This window comes from Theropithecus gelada, chromosome 3 (genome assembly GCF_003255815.1).
Source record: "Theropithecus gelada isolate Dixy chromosome 3, Tgel_1.0, whole genome shotgun sequence".
Taxonomy (NCBI): Eukaryota; Metazoa; Chordata; class Mammalia; order Primates; family Cercopithecidae; genus Theropithecus; species Theropithecus gelada.
Genome location: NC_037670.1, coordinates 141,001,163 through 141,027,200, shown reverse-complemented (window position 1 = coordinate 141,027,200; position 26,038 = coordinate 141,001,163). Strand labels below are relative to the sequence as shown.

Here is a 26,038-nt window from a genome sequence, read left to right as displayed (position 1 = left end):
CTGCAAGCTCCGCCTCCCAGGTTCAGGCCATTCTCCTGCCTCAGCCTCCGAGTAGCTGGGACTACAGGCGCCCGCCACCACGCCCGGCTAGTTTTTTGTATTTTTAGTAGAGACGGGGTTTCACCATGTTAGCCAGGATGGTCTCGATCTCCTGACCTCGTGATCCGCCCACCTCGGCCTCCCAAAGTGCTGGGATTACAGGCTTGAGCCACCGCGCCCGGCCTACAGCTTTTTTTATAAGAAGAAAATTGAAGTGCTATATATCTCAATATATTTGATTCAAAATGTTTCCCCTAATTATGATGTATGCAGTGAATATGCAATTATATTTAATTCAGTGTAATTAAGAATGTGATATATTTAAAATAGTGATTCATTTAATTGATCTATAGGACAGATTTAGCTCATCTATAGATAATTTAAATCAGTCTTGCAGACAAAATTTCAAAAAATGTACTATCTTATAAAATCTTTGCCAGTTCCTTTATATCACCTTTCTCTCCTCTTTGACCATGACTAAATTAACAGAAGCATTTGAATATATACTTTATTCATAATCATTCTTTGTACAAATTCTAGCTAGATATAGTAATGGTTTTCTGGGAAATACATATTTCGAAATAGAAAGTCCCTCTTTGTCTAGAGCTTTTCATACGGTTGACTGAAAACTTAATTGCTTTAATTTCAGGAATTCTTATTTCCCTAAATTTCACTCGTGTTTTTTTAATTAAGTAGAACTGGGAGAGAGGACAGCGTGGAACTGACTGCACGCAGGGAGGCACAGAGCTTTCAATTTCAGGGTCTGGCTCTGTTTCTTATAGACATATTTTAACTCTTTACAGTCTGTACTCAGATGTCTAAGATGTTGACACTGAATCCAGAATTCTCTGTAAAATACAGAACAGTCAGCTCTCTGGCAGAGCAAGTCCTTCTCTTTGGGGTCCTTAATGCATGGCCAGACTGTTAGGGTGCCATGGTAAAATCCTAAGAATCTGAGCAAGTTGTTTTGTGCTATGAAGAGGACTCCGTCTGATGTGCTCAAGCACAGTTGAAAAGAAAGAGGCTTCCGCAATACTTCTGTTTCCACTAACTCCCCTTGAGTAAGTAATCCTGCCTTATGGCTTCAATAGCCATGGCCTGGAAGTCCTAGCAAGGGAGCAAAGCTGGGGGGCAGAGTTAAAGAGGCTTCAATTTCTTTCTGTCCTAGCCAGAGAGGGCATGCTCTGCGGTTGTGTGTGCAGCCAGACAGCCGTGAGCACAGCATAAGCAGGCATCTGTCCAGCCAGCCACAGGCTGAGCATTGGTGATTCACAAGGTGATGGAAGCTACTGTGGCTCTGCCCTCACAGCCTCGTGGTGATGACCTAACTCTACACACCCCGTGGCCTTCTCTTCCGAGGACCAGCCCTGTCTCCGCAACTGCCTTCAAGCTATGTTTGAATATGCCATCGATGATGTTCAAAGTCATCACTTTTCTCTCCAAACTGATTTCCTCTTCCAGCTTCCTATTTCTCAATGCATCAATAGCTACCCTCTCTGTAAGTTTGAGATCTGAACCATCTTTGAGTCTTTCCTTTATTCTTTTCTTTTCTTTTTTCTTTCCTTCCTTCCCTCCTTCCTTCCTTCCTTCCTTCCTTCCTTCCTTCCTTCCTTCCTTCCTTCCTTCCTTCCTTCCTTCCTTCCTCCTTCCTTCCTTCCTTCCTTCCTTCCTTCCTTCCTTCCTTCTCTCTCCCTCCCTCCCTCCCTCCCTCTCTCTCTCTCCCTCTCTCTTTCTTTCTTTCTTTCTTTCTTTCTTTCTTTCTTTCTTTCTTTCTTTCTTTCTTTCTTTCTTTCTTTCTTTTTTTCTTCCTTTCTTTCTCTTCTCCCCTCCCTCCCTCCCTTCCTTCCTTCCTTCCTTCCTTGCTTCCTTCCTTCCTTCTTTCCTTCTCTTTCTCTCTCTCTCCTTCTTTCTTTCTTGCTTGCTTGCTTGCTTGAAAGGCTGTGGCGCTGTCACGCAGGCTGCTGTGCAGTGTCACAATCTTGGCTCGCTGCAACCTCTTCCCTCCTGGGCTCAAGAGATCCTCCCTCCTCAGCCTCCAGAGTAGCTGGGGATACAGGCATGTACCACCATACCTGGCTAATTTTTGTATTTCTTTGTAGAGATGGGATTTTGCCATGTTGCCCAGGCTGGTCTTGAACTCATGGGCTCTAGCAATCCTTCAACCTCGACCTCCCAAAGTGTTGGGATTACAGGCATGAGCCAACATGCCTGGCTGATTCTTATACACTCTTCTATTGAATTAAAGGAAATCGCCTACATGGCCTCCTACAGTCTGATTCCTTTGATTTTAGAATCTTCTTCCTTAAGCCCACTTCTACAACTTTTTGGCGTAATGCTCCCTAAATACCTTCTCAGCATGTCCTGTGACAACCATGCTAACCTAGCGGAGAACTTGGGTCAGGAGTGGCCCTGCCCTTCCTGGCTGTGCAGCTTTAGGATTCCTAGATCTCTAAACCTCAGTTCTTCACTTGTAAAGTGGGAAAACACATATCTATATAACAGATTTGTTTTGAGGCTTAAGTGAAATGAATCCAGTGCCAGAAACATATTCAATGGTCACTTCATGTAGAAGACCTACAGTAGACTGATTAATGTCTTCCCAAAATTCATGTCCACCTGGAAAGTCAGATTGTGACCTTATTTGGAAATAGGCTGTTTGATATGTAATTAGTTAAGGATCTTGAGATGAAATCATCCTGGATTTAGCGTGTGCCCTGAGTTCAATGACTGTTGTCCTTATAAGAAGAGGGGACACAGAGAGACATGGTGGACTGCCACGTAAAGACGGAGGCAGAGATTGGAGTAAAGCTGCCACAACCTAAGATGCCTGGGACACCAGAATTGCAAGAGGCAAGGAAGGAGTCCTCCCTAGAGCCTCCAGAGGGAGCATGGCCCTGGCTGATGCCTTGATTTCCGACATCTGGCCTCCGGAACCATGTGACGATAAATTTCTGTTGTTTTCAGCCACCCAGTTTGTGGTAATTTGTTATGGGAGCTCTGGAAAATGAATACAATAACATACCATGTGACAAGCTGTTCTAGGTGCTGAAGGATATGGCAGCAAATAAAAAAGACACAAATCCCTGCCTTGTGCAACTAAACAGTTATTATTATCACTATTGTTGGTCTAGTGAGTCCTCATAATGCCTATGAAGACAAAATCCAGTTGTTTAGATCAATGAGCCTCAATTTCGTCATCTGTAAAATGGAAACACTCATACCTACTGAAGAGAATTACTTAAGTTCATAAGTAAGGTCATCCATGACTCTCCAAAATTTGTGGATCTGCTATCTGCCCACTATTATTTTACATTATTCTCTAATGCAGGGGTTGGCACATGTTTTTTGAGAAAGGGCTAGATAGAAAATATGCTAGTCTTTGAGGGCCATAGGGTCCCTGTGGCCTATATGTGTCTGTGTGTGTGTGTGTGCACGCGTGCGCGTGTGTGTGTGTGCGTATGTGAGTGTTTAACTGTATAAAAAGGGAAAAAAGTGCAAACAAAATAAGTTTTCACTTGTTGAGTATATAAAAGCAGGCTATTGTTTGTCAATCCTGGCAAATGCTTCTACCTTGGGTCCAACCTCTACATAGGGAGGCAAAAGATTGACACATACAATAGCTAACTGATGCAAAGTATAAGAACTCAGCTGATAGTTACATTCTGAAAACATGGTACTGGCAGTAAATCCTCTAAGACTAGGAAAATAATAAGATCCGTGTGGGCTTAAACAGCTGGAGAAGGCTCATGGTAGAGGTCGAAGTTGAGCCAGTTCTTAATGGAAGCTGGATTAGTAAAGAGAAAAGAGAGAGAAATACTTGAAGCAGAATATATTTTATGTATATGTGTGTATGGGTTTATATACATATGTGTACAAACGCATTTAAATATAAATGAAATAAATAAATCCTTTTTTCTTGAAGTACCACCACAATTCAAAAGAATCAATTCTACAATGATATGGACTTTGGAATTCTAAGTGTTAAAACGTTTGCTTCTTTCTCATCATTTCCTAAGGTGAATCAGATCTGAAGCAGACTGTGTCCATGTGTTTTCGGTTAGCAGCCTTCATACTGCACTTCAATCAGAGCCAGGAGTGACAGAGTGATTCATAAAGAAAATTGTTCCAAGCTAGGAAGGTTTTAATGCTTAGTGCAAAGAGGTTTTCTGCTTTCCTCTACTTAGTTGACAGAAACCAAATTTCAGTGCACTTACTCATAGAAGTATAAGAGATTTTCAAAAGACACAACACCAATTACCCTGCGCTAACAAATAAAACAGAAGTAGTTCTTCCTGGAGGTGATAAGAGCCATGGTCTGTTTATGCGCCTAACAGTGTCACACTCAATAGAAACAGGTTGGTAAATGTCTTCACGGAGGGCCAGGAGAGATGAATGATGGATGTAACAAGAATCCTTCAATTGTGCCGCAATATATCGTTGAAGCCCACGAATATTCTAGCCTGCCATTAATCCAACTGTCATGACCTCTTATCCCTCCTTTCCCTCTTGCCACCGTGGAGTGAGATTCTTTACTTATCTGCTCCCCTTGTTTCTGATAGGACCTGTTGATCAGAAACATCCATCTGTGGGCTCCCCTTCCCAGTGGACAAGGTCCCTGCCAGAGGCCCTTACTCAGTTCTCACTGCGTCCACACCAAGGCCAAGCTCAGGAAAGCTTCTGTCTGTACCAAACACGTACTTGGTGCCTTTGAAGGTTGCCACTGGGATTACCATACTGTGGCCACAGGAAGGATGGTGTTGATAAAGACCTTTATACCCTTAACTTCTTTTCCTTAACCCATATACCATTTTCAACTTGAAATCATAGATTGGTGGCCGATAGTGAAAATCTGTGGATTTCAAATGAAAGCTTCAAGGGTTATCTCTACTGGTGTCACTGCTCAAGCCACTCCCACTAAAGCATTGCGTAAAGTCCCTCTTACAGATAGTATCACCCGCTCAAAGGGTGAGTGCTGTTGAAAGGCTTGAGAAAACCTTATGAGAGCAGAGAAAGTATTCTCTCTTTCTCCTCTTAATGACTTTAATTCTGAGTTCCAAATTTCGATTACAAAGCTCTGGAATTCCTATCTATTCACCCTCCCTATCTTGATCTTTCCTTTTCCTTTCATTTTTCTCCTTCTTTGTTCTTTGATCAATCTTCATTGCAGACTGGTGAATGGAGCAGGGTGTGTGTCGGGGGGAGGGCAGGGGCATAGGTAATAGTTAGTGAAACTCCCCAGTTTTTCTTCAGTGCTAATTTAACTCTTGAAAACTCCTCAATTCTATAAATTAGTGTTTAGGGATTTAGGGGAGAGACCGAAAAACTGTTTTATCTAAATAATTATTTTTATGAATCAGCATTCTATTTATAGTAATATATTTTACATACAGGACTCTGTCATACTTCTTTGCTCATCTGATAAATGTATATATTGTTCAAGCTATTGTTTTAGGTGCTGGGACTGTGGAGATAAATGCCATAGTTCATCCCCTCAGGGGGCTAATGATGGAACTGTTGGACACGTTACCACGGAGTGTGGTAAGAGACACGGTAGAAATAAGCAGAGTGCTACTAGTGTGCTCAGGAAAGGCAACAAATCCTGAATATGGGGGGCAGGGGATGAGGTGAAGGCTAGGGAAAATGTCCTGGGGAAGGAAATGCTGCCGTGGAAGTTTTAAAGAATAGGGAAAAAGTGTTAACCTGACAAAATGAGTGTTAAAAGGAATCTGAAGCAGACCAAGCTACACGTGTTAAGGCAGGGTTGTGAGGGAGGCTGATGGATTCTGGGAACTACAAGAATGACAGGTTGCGGGTAGGACAGGGTGGCAGTGCTGTGCTTGAACCATCTCATAACAGTTCACAGAGCCAAGTGTGCACATCTCTTCCTCATTGTTGTTCTGTGACTAATGCTGTTTCAGTGGTACCTTGAAACTGGCTCAGTGGGATATTTACACCATAGAAATTGGCAAATGCTACAAATTAGGGGCTTCTGCTGCCCCTACCCCCTGAGTTTAACATTTACCAGCACATCACTGGGCGTGAAGGAGGACCAAGAAATAGTCAGGGCCAAGGACAGAAACTCCTTAAATATCATATTATTATCCCTCAGATTATCATCAGATATACAAATAGGTTTGCTCTTAACAAAGATTACTTACTCCAACAGCGCTTTGGATACAAATAGATTGGGTGGATATGAGGAGGAGCCATTAAGGTCTAGTTTTATCTTATTGGCATCATTTTCAATACACTAAACAAAAAAAAAACCTGTCTGGAAAGATAATATACAATTTTCTCTTTCTGCTTTGTAGAGAGAGGAAAAGAAGTAAAGATTTTTAAACTTTATATTTACTATGAATGAAACCAGGCTTTATTTTGAAGAAGGAATACAAGACTGAGTTAGAGTACGCTAATGAAGAAGTCTCAGATAGGGTAAATGATTCCTTGGAAATATTAAATTTCTTGATTAAATAGATGTTGTTAGTTGTCCCCAAAACAGCAGCCGGATAGAGTGCTTAAGAAACTCTTAAATGAAGCTGGAACACAAGAATGAGAAAGTCAACATGGGTTAATGACTGAGCAAGGTTGTATAAACTATTACTTAATCCCAATTGAGGGTTTTTGAGCCACTGGGGAACTGGCTTCAGACTGATAGACAAGAATAAGGTTAGCAGGAAACACAGCATTAAACAAACAACAGTTCAGTTTAATTTGTGATTTACCCACACTTCAGAGTACAAAAGGAAAGCTTTGCTGATAGCAAGAAAGGTAAAATGAAGCCATGCCAATGTCGTTATTAAAATAATTGGCCAGCCATCCACTGGAACAGAGATTTTATTTATACAATGGCAGTGAAAATAGAAAAAGTGACTGTTTCTTAACTAGTTCTTGAACTACCAGCGTACAGGGTATTATCTAAGGTGCTGGGAGTTTTAACAGCTGGTTCCAAGAGCCAAGTGCATACAGGGGAAGCTTTCATATCTAAAGATCACATAAATACTTAATTAATATTTACTTATGAAAATTTAGGTGTTTACTTTCCAAATATTTCATAATCTTTCTTTTTTCATGAGTTCATCTGCATTCAATTGGATTGTTATCTCATCACCAGGGTTATAAGACATCAAATAGCATATAGTTAACACCATGGTTACCCTAGATTTCACAATAATTTGGAGTGTTTTTTTAAATAAGAAAACTTTCTTTTGTTAGGTGTGGTGAAGTGCTGGTGTACATTTTTTTCTGTGATTTGTAACTGTGCCACAAATAGTGAACTCCAAAATTTCAATACCGAGGTCAACTTGTTTTTCTGTGCAGAATCTACTAAAAAGAAATGGAATAGGAGCAATTATGCTACCTACTCAGCCTAAAAAATGTAACTGCTACTCACGTCTCATGATTTTTCATAAGCATTTGGTTTTAAAAAGAATCTAGACAGAAAATCTCAGAATTAGTCACAATTTACCATACTATAGTATTACTTTTCAAAGCAGGCCTCTTTGTATATAAAGCGGGTCCTCTTTGTACATGTCAATAATCTCTGCTTTGACCTTTTGAAATTAATTACAAGTTTTACCTACTTTGTTAAACTGCTACTTATATATTACAAATCATTTTTCAAACACAGACTAATATCCTTAATATCGGGCCAGTAACAGAATTGATCTTGTGTTTTGCATGCCCAACTCTACTTGAATCAGTACCTTTCCTATAACAGTTCTGAAAGTGAGAGTGAGTTTAGTTGAGAGTAAGAAACATTGCTCATATTTTTCCACATTGGCTCCAGATAAACCCAATGTAATTGGTGTTTTTCACATTAGAAATACTTCTCAATTACTCTTACTAATACATTTATTCATTCTTGTGTACCATGATGTTGGAGCCACAAATAAGTTTACATTTAACAAATCATCAGTTAGATTATGCCCTATTAGAAATTCCTCTTCTTTATTCATTTAATTCAGTTCCTTAAGCTCCAGGATCACCTAATTTGACCTCATATTCATCTCTATTATTGTACTTTAGAACATTTCCAGAGTCTTGGACCTTCTCATATTATTGAATACATGAAGAAAAATAGTCTCACTTTCCTATTATTTTTCCTGAGGTTGTGTGTAACCCCTATACACAGTGTACTCTTGTAAACAGTTTTTTACACTCAAGATTCTGGTCGCCTTACGGGAAAATAAATAGTCCTCTGCCTGTAATTACAGCCTTCAGGAAGGGGCAAGCCGGTGACCTCTCTGACTTGTAGGCACAGGAATAAGCCCTGAAGCCTCCTATTCCCTTGGAAAAAACCCCTTCTTTCTTGGCCAAGCAAAAATATAAAAAATGAACACAAAGAAAGGTGAATATTTCTTTTGATGCCTCACACATCTTTTTACACCTGCATTTCAAATCTTCCTGGTCTGTAGAGATGACTAAAACGATACTGCATATGATTCAGTCACACCTCAGCAATTCAGATGGTCTCTGTTTATTGTGTGAACACATAGATTTCTTTTGAGAATCCAAGTTTTTATATCAAATAAAATCAACACTATTGTTTATGATTTGCAAAGCATATGCTTAGGTACAAAGAAGCATGACAAAGTGCCTGCCCTACAAGACACAAACTTATTTAGATATTTGCATGATTAAATATATATAGATGAACAGGATTAAAATGAAAGAGAAAGGCAAAATGTCTCTGTAGGTAAAGATGAAGGCATTGCCTGTAAACCAGAACAATATAAAGACGGCACTGACTGGAGAGCACTCATTTGTACTTTCATAGGTACTCATGATATCCTTGTGAGCACTTGTCTCTCCTTTGGCCCTCCATGCACATGATTCTCATGAGAAGGAAATGGTCTAAAAATGGATGCAATTGTGCAGAGTACAGAGCACAGAGGCAGAAAGACAATGTGACTTGGGATCACTTCAGCATCACATTCCCTTGAGTTCTATTAACGTTTGTAATTTTGATAGTTTCAAAAGTGCTTATTTCGTGTGTTCTCAGATTCTTATGTTTCTCTTGGTCATAAAACTTATTGGTAATAGGGCAATCCCTTCCTCCCCCAAGAAGAACATGTTCTTCTGACAAATAGGGTACCAAGTGTTGGCCATAGAAGGAAGAAGAGGGAAACAAGGAAGAAACAACTTGGCTTATGTAAGAAATAGTGATTTTCAAAGAAGCTGATTAAGGTGACAGGCCAGGAAAGGCAGTGACTGTGAGCATGATTTAAAGTATATTCTTAGCTTCCAGTAATCTACATGTTATTTTCTTCATATGAAGAAGAACCACATAATAAAAAGTAACTTAATTCATTTAGAAATCAAAAGAATGTTTAAACACATTTACAGTTGTTTATTTTAAGGCAGGAAATGTTTTAAGAAGTTACATGCTCCAGCATCATACTACTTCTTGCGATGTTATTCTAAGTGTAAGATAGTATGCACTCATGACCGCAAACCACTTAAGAAAGCTGATTGAAGGTAGCAGCTTGTAGTTAAGATGTAAAGCTTGCGAAACAAGTAATGACTATTAGTTTATATATTTGCACATGTACTAAAGACATATTGCTTTCTTTTCTAAAGTTTTAATCTTCATGTAAAAGTTAGCTTTCACCTCCTCAGGACAGCCTTTTGTGACTCAACTACCAAATTTAGATATTCCCTCTCATTTGCATTCACAGATGTTTATTTCCCTCACAGCATATTTCATAAATTATCAAGATGTATTTGTTCATTGGTGTGACTGAATGTTTACTGTTATCTTCACTAGTCTATCTGCTTGTTGAAGACAGGTACAGTCTAGCTCATTCTCCACTGTAATACTATCAGGTTTAGAGACTAAATAAATATCTGTTGAATTTCTGGTTGAATCTTGGTTACATGAATTAATCCTTTCCTCTGTCTCCTGCTGAAAACAATGATTACAAGGTTTTGGCCCTTTTATGCACTAAATAAAATGGTTAGGCTTCTAGCACTTGTCTTAAACTAATAAGATAAAAGAACAAGCAGGTAATGTAATTAGCTTAAGATAAATGGAAAATATTGCACAGTTTATTGTCAAGATATTTTTTAGAGATATTCGTTTTCGCTATTGACTGCTACTGCATTAGTGCTTGTAATCTTCTTAGTGCATTAGCACTAAACACTATTGATTCACTCAGAGCTAACAGACCAATTTAATCTGTGCATTTTCCCCATTTCCTGAGCATGACTTCACCTATAGTTTAGTTAGTAGACTGGTTGCTAGATGCAAGTGTTAATCGGACATTTTAAATTTAAAGCATTGTTAGAAAATTTAATATCATACAAATTTACTTTTTGGATACACAGACACAAATTCTAGCTAATCATGAATAACTGTATGTTTTGAGATGATGATTCAGCAAACTTAATTTTTATAAAATCAGCCCTAGAAGAGAATGGTTTGCAAATCAAAACTAACCTTAATTCACTCCTTTTACCTGGGGCACGATTTGAAGTATCATCTACCATTTTAATGTCCTCTGACTGATGAACATTTTGGTGATTTACCCAAAAAAGACAAATGAAGTCACACTTTCCTCTGAATTCACAATGTTTTTTTGCTTATGTTATAGTTATACTGTTCATAAATCATTTTTCCCCATTTGTGATCACCAAGAATGGTTAAAACAAAGCTTTAGTCTAAATTAGCATACAATTGCTAGACATTTTTCTTTCCTCTTGTGGGGAGACTGGAAAATATTTTTGAAGTATATATGGGTAGCTACACTTTGTCTGCTCCAACATTAGCCTAGGTCTAGGGTGAGGTGCAGTAAGCTGCTTCCCAAGACAGAGTGAGGCTTTTAGAATAGGAAGTCAACATGGCTCAGCAAGTAATTCACATGCAAATGAACCTGCCTGGAACATTTTAGTTGGAAAAAAAGATGTAATTAGCAGACTGGAATGTATCCAGGATCCTAGATTCGGTTACCACATACACTATTTAAAAAAAAAAAAAATTAAGGGAAGGAGTTTTAATGACTTCAGGAGTAGCTGAGCCCTTGGTTTCATTTTCCTGATAACGAGCACTTTACAGTCCTCCCTGGACGCTGGAGATGTGACTTAGGGCACATATCTGGGCTCTGAATCATTGTGAACTCCGTGTGCCCACTGAATCAGTATCTGTGCCAATCCATGAATAAGCAGTGGCAGAAATTCCTGGAGGGTCTTCTATCCAAATTCTGACAGGTCCTCATTTTTCTTATTAGACTGAGGAGATAAGAACGTAGGGTGGGATGGCCACTGATAAGGCAGAAGTCTGAAGTAAGGATGTAATACCCAAAATGTGAAACAGTATTCAGAGTAAAAAATCCATTATTACTCAAGGAGGTTCATATCCTTATCAATGCAGCATCCCACATGCTTCCAGAAATCTCTAATCATGTTTATGTCAATGAAAATATCATGTATCAGAGTTGTGAATTCAAAGTTTTTAATTAACATTTGGACTTTACAAAAATCAACTTCAAGATTTATTTCATTTTGTACAAACCCCTTCCTGTTCTCGACACCAGTTTTATCAGGTGAATCTCCGTGTAGAAATCAACTACCTAAATAAGACACAGGTTATAATGCCACCTGTTTGAAAGGACATTAAGAAGAATGTCAAATTAATTTAAAATGCATGTGGCATAGTTAACGCTTCATTCCCCACACAAGTGAGAGATATTATCAATCATATCATGAATTAATATAACCCATGGTAAAACCTACCCACAGTTTTGGTGACAGTTTCAGCATTGTGTTCTCTTGCTATTAGGTTATAAAAACATCATGCCCTTGCTTTTTCATCTTTTCTGGGGTAGAAAGGCCTGTGAATGAGCCACGTAATGGTTTAAAGAGCGGTAGCAAGAGGAAGGGAAAAAGCAAAAGGAATTAGTGGTTCATTTTGTAACATGTTTTCTAACACCCCCAGGGTGTGACCAGTGATCTTAGGGGGCATTACAAAATTCTGGAAAGAAACTAATTTTAAATTTCTTTTAATAAAATAATGCAATATGCCACTTTTCGTGGAATGAGTAGCATGGATAATTAAAATAAAGAAGTTAGGAAGCAGTGACTGCCTGAGCCTAGGAGAGGATGAAGTAGTGTCTAGAGAAGAAAAATAAATGAAGTGTAAAATTAATGACCTTTTACTTACGTTTTTTAAAAAGTACATGGAATCTTTATACCTCAAGGATTTTCTTTCTTGCAAGATTTTGCTTTCGTAGCTATTACATTTGACATATGGCCAAGATATTTAATATTTAGGTTTGGAAGACTATCTAATATTAAGAATGAAGAATCCTTAACAACATTTTTCATATTGGATAACATTTTCTCATTTTTGAGCACAATAAGTAAAAAACTCTACAATCTGACTTCACATTTTTCATCCCTAATACAACATACATTCTCTTGAGAGTGCTAGATTGTTTAAATAAGGCATGCCAAGCCAGTATAATTACAGGGATGTTATTTGTAACATTGACTCCACATTCACAGTTCAAGTGGTGTGGGAGATTATAGATATATGGCCTATAAAAGTTATAAATCTTTGTTTATTTTATTAAATATTATGAGACATGCCCTGAGGATGACAGATCAATAACGGCCCTTGTGGTTTCCTGATGGAAGGCTGCAATTATTTTCTTCCATTACAACTTAAATGTAACTCGATTTTACTCATCTATCATCTTTATAATCATACTAAAGAAACATCACTGTATGTTTATTTTTCTGCCTATTCCTATTATTCCTTGTTTGCATCTTGTTTTAATTTTTGTCCTCCTTTAAAGCTGTTCTAATCACTTCACTTTCTTCCTTTGATGGCTCTGAGTAGTGACTCTTTAACTTGGCATTCTGTGAAACGGAGATGGAAAATTACTACCTTAAGTTTCCTTTATTTTGGGAAGCAGTTGGCTACTCTTTGAATTTGAGTATAAATGATGTTTAAAAATAAGGAAGCCCAATACAAACAACCTATGAGGTTCACTTTTTCTAAAACTGCATTATCTGCAAATTCTTGAATGCAAGATACGACAAAGTACATAAGAGTAATATCTTATGTCATGCATACTTAGGATTGAAAGTGAGAGGAAGGAGAACAAATTATACCTTCGAACTTGACTATAGTACAGTTTTGATTCAATTGTCTTTCTCCCCATCCTCTGCCCCCTCAAACTACCACTGCTCCTTACCCATCTTTTTTTTGGAACTATTAAATCTTAAGAACAACATAACACAAATTAAGCATTATGGAGGCAGGTAACTCATAACAGAGAGGGAAGTGAAAGACCCTTGTAAACAATAGAACCAGAAAGTGCCTCTTCCAGAAAATAATCCAATCATTTGAATTTGCCTTTCTTTATGCAAGTATTCCGTACAATAATAGCTGCTATTTATTTTGTGCCAAGGACCAAGTTGGGACCTTTTACAGATATTATTAATATACCTGTCCACACAATAGTCCTGCATGCAAGACGATGGGTTCAGAGTTTAAATAATGCTCTCATGGCCATCCAGGTAGAAAATGGTGGAGTTCAGATTTGAACCCACATCTCTGACTTCAGTCTCTTTCCATTAGTCCATGCTGTCTCCCAAAGGGCTAAATTTATAGTCATCTTATTGTGCCATGTACGTCATATACATTATCCCAAATTTTCACAAAACCCTGTGAGGTACATATTGTTATCTGCATGTTACCAATGAGACTCAGCCTCCAAGAAGTTAGGTAATGAGGCAGAAGTCACATGGCTGGTATGCAGTAAACCAGGACTTCCACCCAGGTGTGTCTGGCACCAAATGCTTTTCCCCTTCACTTGATCCAACTTTGATCTTTAAGGTTGTCAAGACGTTGGTGAAAATATTTGCTACAAGTCTTTCAAATGCTTACCTATAGAGCAAAACTTTGATAATAGAACTGCAAGAAAAGCAGTATTGTGTATTAACTGTATTTTCTGAAAGGTGAGAGCTATTTCAAGAACCCTTTTCTAATTTCAACTTTGATTAAATTTTTTTCCAGAATATACTATTTCACTTGTTTTAATAAATATTCGATAACTTAGGGAACAGGACCTTTGCTGATTTGGGGATTTAAAAAATTCTCTTATTCTGTATCGATTCTCATTTGTAGGAGATTGGGCCAATGTGTACTGATTCTCGTTTTTTTCCTGAAATTGTCACATTAATCAATCCCTTATAGGTAAGAGACTGTTAGAGATTCCACAGTCTTAAAATTAAATTCCACTTAATTTTAAGCAAGTTAATGAAATTTTTGCTACTGCTTATCCTCAAATAGAGATGAAGGTTTTTTTCTCCCTACATATGGGTCTTTACAAAGGTTCCATTCATATTATGGGACAATTTTCTCAATTATTTTATTTTGAATAATAATGTGCTATTTAGGGAATATGCATTAGCCTAAAACAACTTCAATCAATACTAATTTAGGATGCTTACAGAGGTTGATTGATGAATGGGTAAAGGAGAAGGTAAAGATACTTAAACAGATTTAGTAATTATTTGTGGGTGTATAATCTCACAGTACTCAATGTTGGAAGTCACTGTAAACAAATTCTTTAGAAACACTTTCAAAAGCAACATAAGAAACAGACACATTGTGAGGATCAAGAATATATTCTTATAGAACAACTGATACAGTCAACAACATTGGTATTCTATAAGTGGGCACTTGTGGCTTGGGATAAGTTTCCAGAAACAGCATCATATGTGGAGACAAAGAGTTCTGAAGCACAAATAGCTTATGGGTGAAGATGATGAGCACTGGGAATTATCAGATGACTCAGAGGGCTTTTGTGATGTCATCAATATGAGAAGATGCATGTGAAGAGTCTGCATAGACATATTTCATGAAATGTGAGACAGGGAAAAGCAACATAATATGTGATCTTAAATAAGCAAGTCAGGCCTGGTACACCTGCCGGACCCCTAAAATGTAAAAGGCCCTTCCCTGGAACTCCCATTATCTGATCTTGTGATAGAAACACTATTTGCACATGGAGGAGAGCTCAAGGAGTGCCAGGAAATCCCTCTTTCAGCAATGTGTCAACACTGAGGACTGGGCAGAAGCATAAGCGGAAAGTTACAGCTGCAGCTTTCTTAACCTTGTCCGCAAGAGTCCCTTTATAAATGTATTAGAGATGTTAATAACAAAACTACAATATGTGTGTCTTTTCACCAAACTTGATGCCAAAGTAAAAACTCAGTTCCAAGAAATTATTAAAAGGGTCACCTGATTTCTGGCCAAGTAAATCTGCCAAGACAAAATGGAGTCATCTTATTGCTTGAGAATCCTGCTAAACAGCTTTGATCTTGTAATCATTTTGTTTTTTGTGTGTGTGATGAATGGCTCTAGGTGCCTTCATTTTGGCATTAAGCTAGGAAATGATTATATGCTCATTATTGGAACAATCTGAGGTCTGGATGGGTTATACGAAGAGAGAGAATATGTGTAGTCTCAGTCTCAGAAGAAGTTTGATCTTTGTAACCAGAGAGGATAAACAGGCAAATAAATAGAGGAGGTTTGAAGGTATTTGTCTATGGAATTTGGCCAGTGTAAAAGTTGGCTTCCTTTGTAAGAAGACTATGTTGGCAAGTTCCATCTTGTTTCCCGCAAGAATTTTTGTGATGGGAGTGATAATGGTTTCAGGTGTGGCTAGTGCATTTTGGGAATTTTTCCTGGGCAATAAAATTGACCTGAATTTCATTGGATAATCCCATCTCTTTGTGTCCCTTGAAACACTAAAAAAGTCAAAGGGGTAGGATAAAATGCAGATATGTTTTGAGAATTTCTAGAATTGATAAGTATTTTTACATCTAAGGATTGAAATGTACAAAATTTAAAAAATGAGATATCAATATACCTTTATGAATTCTCTTTTTAATTTTCTTCTTGCCCTACCCCTCTTTTTAATTTTTAACAAAGAAAGATTTAAATAGCAAATTCATGCGCTCTAGGAGCCCTGGAGGAATTCCTAATAGAATCTTTTAAAACTTGTGTCTCAGAATGAACTTACTGGGTGCAGAAAAATATCTTCTCTGTAATGTTATTAACATTATATTTTTATTTCCTAATCCCAGGTTTCTGAAAATCATTTTGTTTCCTTTCATTCTTTTGTAGTTTCTAGTAAAGAAAAGGGGGGCTTCATGAGGAATTCTATTGCTTCTTTGCAACATATATTAAATGTATGCAGGGGGAAATAAGTCTTAGTTGGAATGTATGTGCATGTATTTTATGTATATTCATAGACTTTGGAAGAGAGAGGAAGGAAGTTTTGTTTTTAGTTCACCAAAAGATGAACTGACTTTCTTGGAAGTATTTTCCTAGCATCATAAAAAGTTAACTACAGTTTCCATCTAGAGAAGTGTCCCAGACATTTCAGCAAAAGTCAACCAATTGTTTCTGAATTAATATGCCCTTACCCCTCAGCAAGTTAAATACTTTATGCTATTGAGGACATGTTTAATGTTCTTCCTGATTGCAATTATAACCTTTATATCTTATATTGAAAACTGCTAAAGTAAGTGAAACATACCATGCCAAAGTCAAACTGTCTTTAGAAAAGCTATAGTATTTGTTCATTCAATTATGGTCATAGAAGAAACTCAAAGCCACAACAAACACTCAGACCAGGTGATCAACTGACTAGCAAGATAAATTCTCCAGGTATAGCTGGTAGCTGTTACTATATTTAAATCACAGCACCATGAATATCTCTAACAGCTTCTATGAAAATACCATTTCATATACGTATAAATAATCATCAACCAAAATATTTATGCTTATAAATATCAAATACCAACCAGGTAAAGTGCCAAGCTAGAACTTGGTAGACACAAGTCTTTTCCAGAAGGAAGTCCATGATTAAAGTCAAGCTCTAAAGGAAGGACTTGGGAGCAAACATCTCTTCTCTACTCTTACAGGTTGTTTAGAGAAGTATACTAGCTCATTTAAAAATGTTTTATTTACCAGTATTTCAGAAGAGAATTTTTTTTTTTTTTTTGAGATGGAGTCTTGCTCTGTTGCCCAGGCTGGAGTGCAGTGGCTGGATCTCAGCTCACTGCAAGCTCCGCCTCCTGGGTTCACGCCATTCTCCTGCCTCAGCCTCCTGAGTAGCTGGGACTACAGGCGCCCGCCACCTCGCCTGGCTAGTTTTTTGTATTTTTTTAGTAGAGACGGGGTTTCACCGTGTTAGCCAGGATGGTCTCGATCTCCTGACCTCGTGATCCACCCATCTCAGCCTCCCAAAGTGCTGGGATTACAGGCGTGAGCCACCGCGCCCGGCCCAGAAGAGATTTTTTAAAGTTAAGTTCCTTTAAATAATGTCAAGAATACAGATTAATCATTTGTGTATCAGTGAGAGAATATAATCTCATAAGGAACAATTATTTAAGGTGTACAAATTAGCTTGAGCATCTTGTAAATGTTGCAGAGATTATATAGAAATGTCAATAATTATGTTTTATGGGAATTGCTGTTGTGATAAAATCTGCGTAAATCTGATCAGAACTACAAAATCTTATACGGGAAATAACTTTAATATAATCTGAAGTATCACGAGCACACAAATCTGAATTGTAAAAATATTTTTTCTTTTAGTTACCATATTACATTTTAAAGATACCATTTTAGGTGTAAATGAAGATTCAATTTCTAAATTTTCTTGGAAAAAAATCTGCAACTATTTTGGATAAATACCATTTACCAAGCACAAAAGAAGTCCTGGATATTAATTTTGAGACTGATACTTATTTCTAATTTACACCTCACAGTGTGTAAGTGGGGACTGATGTGACTTACCCTATTAAAACAGTGCTCATGATTGGGTCCATAAAAATGCTGGAGACATCTCACATTGTTTTTGTTGACGATCTTGTTGAAGAAGTCGTTGACATATTTGATAGGGAATGCACACATTGCAGATCGATCCATTGGTTCGGCAGAATCTGGCTTGCTTTGTGCGAACACCCCAAAGAGAATGTCATCATTCAGGCTGGCTCCTATTTGTCTAGCAAGCTGGGCCCCGGGCTTGCTGACATATGCAGCCTGAAGGATATTAAACACTTCCTTCTTTGTGGATCTCTTTTTTCTCTTTTCTGTGAGAATACACTCTAGAGGCATTTCCATGTAGGAGTGCAATCCAGAGTTTAAGGAACAGAACCTGATTATTCTTGTGTGAAAAGTCTGAGCATTTAGAGTTTCCCTTTGGACCGTCAAGAAGTAAATAAAATTGTTGCTTTCAAAAGCATGGATGTACTTAATGGGGTAAGAATCTCTGAACTCAGGTAAAACATCAATGTAGGACTGGTCCGTCAAAAACATAAAACCATCTTTCGTTTCCTTTAGCCTTCTCACTGATATCGAATGCAACGGATGATGTGGGAAATAAGAAGAATTTATGGTATTGCCTACAAAGAAGTTGATGAACCGGTCCTTTACAGATGAAAGGACTTTGGCTCCCAGGGCGCTCACCACACAGTCAGGGCACTGGCTGGGCTCTTCTATCTGTGGGGAGAATATGCAGTGAACCTCCGACTGTATGTCAGCAGTATGATTATGGGGAAAGACATGTCGCTGGCAGGTCCCTCTGTTGACGCTGCCACAGCTAATGAGTTGATCATCATAGTAGGTGTCGACAACCAGAGCCATGTTGATGTTATCTTTCCAAACGCCTCCTGATAAATTGGCTTTGCTGCTGCAGTCCTGACACGGGAAACAATCTGGGTGTTCCAGCACAGGCCCGGTCTTGTACTCAGCAACCTTCTGAAGGTCTTCCTCATTTAAAACATAAATGTAGTTGGTGGCACCGAGGAAAATGTGATGCTCATGTAGAATGACATTCTGGATGGCTGTTTCCACAGTGAAGTTGGGAAGCTGATACTTCATATTCACATTCATCTCGGACTTTGCTAGTGCCTCTTTACACTCCCCATTGCTCCTCTGCACCAAGGTAAACAGGAGCACGAGGATGCCAGGTACAAGCACAGCGGGGGCCTTCATTGTGAGAGGTTTATCTGCCAAAACAGGTTCAAGGCGAGAGCAGTTCAGTTGTCAGAAACAAAGAGAAAACTGAAAGACCTATACCATTTAAATGACCAGAAATAAAGCTTCCCAACTGGACTTTTACATAGAAGGAAAACAAAAACTCTAGCCAGTTTCACATAAAGATGCATTGTGCGGTTGGACATGACTCCACATAGCTTAATTTTAGAACTCAAGCCATGAACGAATAATTTTAGAGAACCATTGAGATGCAAACAATGTTCTGTATTAAGGCTGATACAGTAACTAAGTTAGACTCATTCAGCAATGAAAGAAAAAACATAGCAACTTTCTTTCTTAACCCCTTGCTGGTTGTTTAATGTGGTTTAATAACTGTGGCTAATGACTAGGTTGATATTTAAAGTTTCTCTGTTAGTCAAGTAAAGGAACTGCGGTTCGGATTCATTTATTCTAGAAATCACAGCAGGCATTGTTTTCTTGGGAGCATGTAGAATTACTAGGCTAAATTTAGCTTCCTTTTGGAAGAAAACAATCGTAAATTCTAGAAGCAATATGATCACATGCTGTTTATAGGATTTTGTGTGGAGAGGAATGGTTTGATTATAATTTGGCTACAGTTAACCTATTGTTTTAGACAGACAAATGTTTAATGTAGGATCACTGGGAACTGAAAAACAGCAGGCTGAAAGTGTATAAAATAAAACATAATCTTCAGAACTAAAGTCCTAGAACTACTTCTCAGGGAAAAACAACATATTGTTCATTACCAAGTCAAAAAGCTATTTAGTAAAAAGTACATTATTTTAACATTTCATTGTATGCATATAGACAGTATTTCTATGAGGAAACATGAATGGGCTTGTTATTCAGTTTTTAAAACTTAAGATGCACAAATTATGAACATTGTGAGTTCTCCTTATAATAATTACAGGCAAGGTAGTAGGTTGGAAAGGAGAGGCCTTAGAATGAGTATAAACTAAATAGGTATGACTTTTTAAAAATAGCATAATTCTGATAGTAGAGGGGGAGCCTCTAAAAAACATACTAGGCATTATGATTGTGCCAAAGACTAACCCTAGATCTACAAAAACCACATCAGAAATCGCTGAGCAGCTGGTATGTGCAGGGCTCTGTGCTTGCACTATGGGAAATGGGACATAGCCGCTGCCCTTCAGTGAAGCTGCAATGTGGCTGACTGATAACCCATATATGCTGATTATTGAGGCACTGTCCATGGCATTACAGTACCCTGCATAGCACAAACCAAAAGCTACAAGCATCAAGGGAAAAAAATCACAGCCTGTACTTAGGATTATTATAATCGTGAGAAACAGAGACAAATTCACTATGTTGTGAGGTCCAGGAGAGCAAGGACAAAGTTTGTTTGGCTCATCATTGTATCCCAAGTACCTGGTACAGAGCCTGAGATGCAGAAGGTGTTAAACGAATAGATACTGAATAGATGATGAATAAAAATTAAGCCACAAATTCGAAGTTACGTAACGGTTAAGGGTAGTAGACAAAATTTGCATCCAAAACTTTTTGACTCCAAATCAAAAATAATTTTACCCTACTAATAGTCTAAGAATTGGGGACTTTAAGAGGTGATCGATAATCATTAGGGAATTTTGAGCTAGAGAGTGATATAATGAAGGTTTTACTCTAGGAAGATTGATCTGGAGTCAGGGTGGCCTAGAACAGAAAGAACCTGGCAATGGAAAGACCAGTTGACGGCTATTTTTATATCCCACAATGAGGTAACAGGGGCCAGAACAAATATGGTAGCCCCAAGGATAGAAGAAATGAATAAGGGACATGTTTGAGTAAGTAGGATTTGATACCCTAATGTATCAAACACAGTGCAAAACAGAAAGCAAAGACAAACAAAGATGATTAGCAGTTATCTTGGAAAAGTAGAACAAGTTAAAAAACTAGGATAGACTGCACTGGGAAGTTAGGCTGAATATATGGGAATGGTAGATTGGTTTTAACAACATTGAGTCGGATGTGCTGCTGGGAAATGAGTGCATGTTCTCCTATAAGGATGACTACTAGGTTTTACATTATTCACCAGGAAACAGGTGCCTGGAACAAGTGAAGAATGAAAACTCTGAGCAGACAGAGCATTAGTGCCAAAGAACAGAGGCGGAAATGAGAAGGATTCTGAAAAGCCTGCCTTGACTGGGAAAGCGGCATGATCAGTCTTGGATGAAACAATATCTGTCTTAAGTGAGACACATGAGTGTCAGGTATTTGCCACTGCTGCACTAGAAGGAATAACAATTTAGAACTTGATTGTCTGAGTAACAGAGACTCCACTCGGACTAGAAATAAACTTTGCACATTATCTGCATAGAGGTGATGGTTAAAACCAAGAATGGGTCTGTTCATGAACAGACTAGATGAAAGAAGAGAAGGCAAATGACCTAAATCTTCGGGGATAGGCACAGTAGAGAAATCTGTGGAGGAGTCAAGGAAGGTTAAGGTCAGTGAGGCATCAACAGAGCAAATACTGCACTGTGTCACAAAAGCCAGGCGAGGGTCTCAAGAAGGAGGACGTTGGTCCACATGGAACCTCTTTGTTGATCTTCAAGGCAGTAGTTTCTATAGCAGTGTCAGATGTTAGACTGAGGGAATGGGTGACGAAAAAGTAGAATGTTTGTCAAAGGGAAGACAAGCAGAAAGCAGTAACAGGGTGAAAAGGAGTTTATTCTTAAATCGTGGGAAAGACATATGATTATTGGCAGGACCCCCCCTTTCTTCTACCAACATTTATTGGATGTCTACAAAGGCATGATGCCTTTCCCTGGGAAGCTCAAGTCACTTGATGGAGGCAGTGGGTTAACGGTTATCAGAATGCAGAGGAAGGGAGACCAACTCCACTGGAAATGATGCTAGAATCGAGTCTCAAAGGAGGATAAAGAATGAAGAATCCTGGCTGGGCACAGTGGCTCACGCCTGTAATCCTAGCACTTTGGGAGGCTGAGATGGGCAGATCACTTGAGGTCAGGAGTTTGAACCCAGCCTGACCAACACGGTGAGACCCCATCTTTACTACAAAAAAATTAGCTGGGTGTGGTGATAGGTGCCTGTAATCCTAGCTACTTGGGAGGCTGAGGCAGGAGAATTGCTTGAACTCGGGAAGCGGAGATTGTAGTGAGCCAAGATCATGTCATTGGGGGTACAGGCTATGAAGGGATAAGCAGAGCTAGAGAACTGTAGTTGGACCAGAGGAAAAGATGAAGCCTCAGTAAGGCAAAGCCATGTAATAATAAAAATAACAAGAACATATACTGAGTGGTTACCATGTGCGAGGCATTCTGCTAAACCCTTTGATTTACTCTTCATCAACACCCTGTGAAGAAGGAAGTATTATTATCCTTCTCTTCTAGATAAGCAAACTTGCTAAAATCACACAGTTAGAGCCAGGCTTCAATTCCACGTCTACCTAAAGAGAACCCATTCATGCTCTTAAGTGCTTCACTATACCGAAGTGCTCCCAAGCGAGGCGGGAGCATGCACTAGAACAGAAGTCAGACAATCAGACCTCTGATTCCAGCCCTTTCCCTCTCTAGCTGTGTGACTCCAGGCAATCATCCACCTCTGAGTCCCAGGGTTGGATATTCTCACATGACCATTTTAAGGATCAAAAAGAGATCTCATCTCTGAAAGCACTTTGATCAATAAAGAGTACATATAAATGCTTGCTATTTTATCTGTAATTCTCATTGTTTTGCAATGTACTAGCAAATTTTTGGTGCTGGTAGAGGGAATAACAAGGAATAGAAGAAAAGGATTAGGGACAAATTGTTCTACTAGAGGGCAAATACAAACTGTAAACCAAACGGCAAATACGTATCTAAACCATCTAGAGCATAATGGGGAAAAAAAATATTATGTGAAAAGTTAACTGCACTTATCAATATGGTATCAGTGTATCTAACAAAATTGAGCCTAATAAATAATTTATTGCTGTATTTTCTGTAGAAATGATAATGAAAGAAAGGAAACAAATGAATTATTATTGCCAAAAGGGAGAAAAGTATTATAACCAATTTGCATGTTAGTTGATGCCCATTAACGCAGTGTGAAGTGTGAATGTCGTTTTTTCTTCTAGGTTTTTTGAAGAAGGCTGCAAAATAATCTGTAATCCTAGCACTTTGGGAGGCACAGGTGGGCAGATCATGTGGTCAGAAGATCACGACCATCCTGGTCAATATGGTGAAACCCTGTCTCTACTAAAAGTACAAAAACTAACTGGGCATGGTGCGTGTGCCTGTAATCCCAGCTACTTGGGAGGCTGAGGCAGTCCAGGGAGTTTGAGGTTGCAGTGAGTTGAGATTGTGCCACTGCACTCCAGCCTGGTGACAGAGCAAGACTCCGTCAAAAAAAAAAAAAAAAAAAAAAAAAAAAAGAGATATTGTATTAAATTACGTTTTTAAAATATGATTCCTATCTTAAGGTTGGCACATAAGTCACACACTGTATTGTGGACAAGAATCCAAGAAAATGTACACATGTAGAAATCGGCTTTGTGTTATTTCATTTGATGAGATGGAAAATCAGTGGGGAAGGAGAATATATTTTCTATTTAAAGAAAAACCATTGCAGAACACAGTTGGAGTTAGTACCTTAGTCTCCTACACCTTCTTTACATTATCTGTTACCATATGGTGATGCCATTTTTCAAGTGAATACATCAAAAAAAGGTTAACTTTTTTAATTAAAGAAAACAATGGGACTAGGGCCCATTGTCGACGATAGAAATTTTAATTACAATAGAAGTTTCTGTTCAAACCTCAGATAATGAAAAAATGTAATCACCGAAAATGCCCCATTTCCTTGATCATTCCCATTAATAAAGGCCCGTCCCCATTAACAAAGGTATATGTTGGTCAGATCAGATCTTTTCTGGGAAATGTTTTGTGTCCTTCCTAAGGAAAGGAGGGAGACCTTTTAGACGTATTTGGTGCTGAGCTGGGCACTAAGATGATAACTGCTAGTTAAATGAGTGACAGCTGAGAGGCCAAGTGCACAGGCACTGGGCCAGATTTTAGGGTTTGAATCCAATTACTGTCTACGTTACCTTAGGCAAATAGGTCTAAGCCTCTATTAAAATATGGGCAGGATTATAGCACCTACCTCACTTTTGAGACTTATTCTAAGGATTCAATGAGTTAATGCATGTAGAACACTGCACGGCACGTAGTAGGTCAATGCATGTTCTCTATTGTTTGTACACGGTCCCTAACAAACACTTACAAGCATCTAAGTGTCAGATACTGTACAGAGTGCTGAAGATACAAAGATAAAACACTTTTGAAATGTCAATGAGCTCACAGGCCAGTAGTGGAGATAGACAGATTATAGTTTAAACTCAATGTGGAAATGTCTACAGAGGCCCTTAAAGGACAACTTAACCAGGACAGAAAGTCACGTGGGCTTACCAATCAATCAATCATGGTGCTTTCCTCATAATGCATTCACAATTCTGAGGTCAAACACTGGAGAGGACCTAGTTTTAGTTGTGGCAGTGCAGCTAATTATTTGTATGACCCAAGCAAGTTACCCAACTTATTTGAAAATTATAGTGCTGAACCAGCTGTGTGCTGGCTCATGACAGCCTACTATGTGCATCTCTTCCCAATTTGTGTTTCAGTGACTTCATCTTGGTAGCCTGAAATCAGCCATGGGGGGTATATTGACACCATAGAAATTGGCAAACACTACAAATCAGGGCTTATTAAAGCCTGTAGGGGGATGGTTATTAAATATTTAATGGCATACTCCTGGGTGGAATTAAAGAACTTCAAAGTATTTTCCATTTCTAATAATTTTCAACTCTGAGATTATTCCCCTATGACTACATTTTACACCAATGCCATTGACTTGGCATATATTGCTTTCACTTCCTCATCTATATAACTTGTCAGATCTGGCTGTGTGAGCATTTTAATATTTATATTGGTAGTGAAATACTCCAGAAATACTTTCACTTTTCGTATATTTTTGCCCTGATACATTTATCCCCCCATGATGTGTCTGGATCAGGCTTTCAATACAGACTGTCTTTTCATTGTTTCTGTTATTTTTTCTTTCTGAAATAGTGCTAGCCATTTAACCAACTTTGAGTTCCTTGCTAAAAGGAACATGTAAAGATGATTCAAACGGACTGACTAATTCATTCTCTTAAAATGTGCACATATCAGGTGAAAGTGAATCATCTATAAAACATTTCTTTATTTCTTTTCAGATGAAAGTTAAGGTAATATCACTGGCAAAACATTTCCTGGCAGAGATCATCTCAATGGCACCTTGGCCACTAAACTGTTGATATTTAGGAGTACTTCCTTTAAAGAAGATGGCTCTGTTATTAACAGCTACAAATATCAGTTCAGCCTGCCTTTAAAACCAGCGACTTGATCTGTCCACCATCTGCCCAAGTAGCTTACATTGGTTTTTTCATTTCCCAGAAATCTAGCAATACATTTAAATCTCTAAGTATTCATTGAGCAACTGTCAACACTATCACTGTCCTCATCATAAAAACATTGCAGAGCCTACAAAAATGTATAGTGTATTCAAACACTGATTCCTCAGGAAAAAACCAACAGAGGCAATAGAATAACTTTTTTCTTGAGAGAGAGACTTTCTAAACCTTGACACAGGTAATTTTGCTTTCTTTAGGGATTAATTTTCTTAGCAGTCATAATTTATAACTATGCAGATAGCACCTTATAGTACACAGATATGGTCAGTTCCATCATCTCTTCTAATCATGATTATCTTATAAGGTAAGCATTATCCTGTGTTTCCAGATGACAAAACTAAGGTTCAAAGAAGAGAAAATATTAGCTGAAATCTAAACAAGCAATTCAGTTCTTCTGAGTGTACTTCTAATTGTTTTAAAATGTATGATGCTTATTTGAATTGTTTTAAATTATTTGCATTTCTTGGAAAAGATTTTTATTCCAAAGG

General features: G+C 38.2%; 1 protein-coding gene across 2 annotated transcripts in view; it reads right to left on the bottom strand.

Annotated features, from left to right (window-relative positions):
- The window catches only part of MET (MET proto-oncogene, receptor tyrosine kinase), a 117,226-nt gene that overhangs the window by 70,896 nt on the left and 20,292 nt on the right, over positions 1-26,038 (bottom strand). The window contains exons 2-3 of one of the 2 annotated variants that reach the window (XM_025379286.1): positions 22,366-22,415; positions 17,858-19,071 (exon numbers count right to left, since the gene is read on the bottom strand). In XM_025379286.1, coding sequence (XP_025235071.1) covers positions 17,858-19,071; positions 22,366-22,408 — 1,257 coding nt within the window. In that variant the 5' untranslated portion in view covers positions 22,409-22,415. The remainder of the gene's footprint in view (positions 1-17,857; positions 19,072-22,365; positions 22,416-26,038) is intronic. The other variant, XM_025379287.1, reaches the window with a different exon arrangement.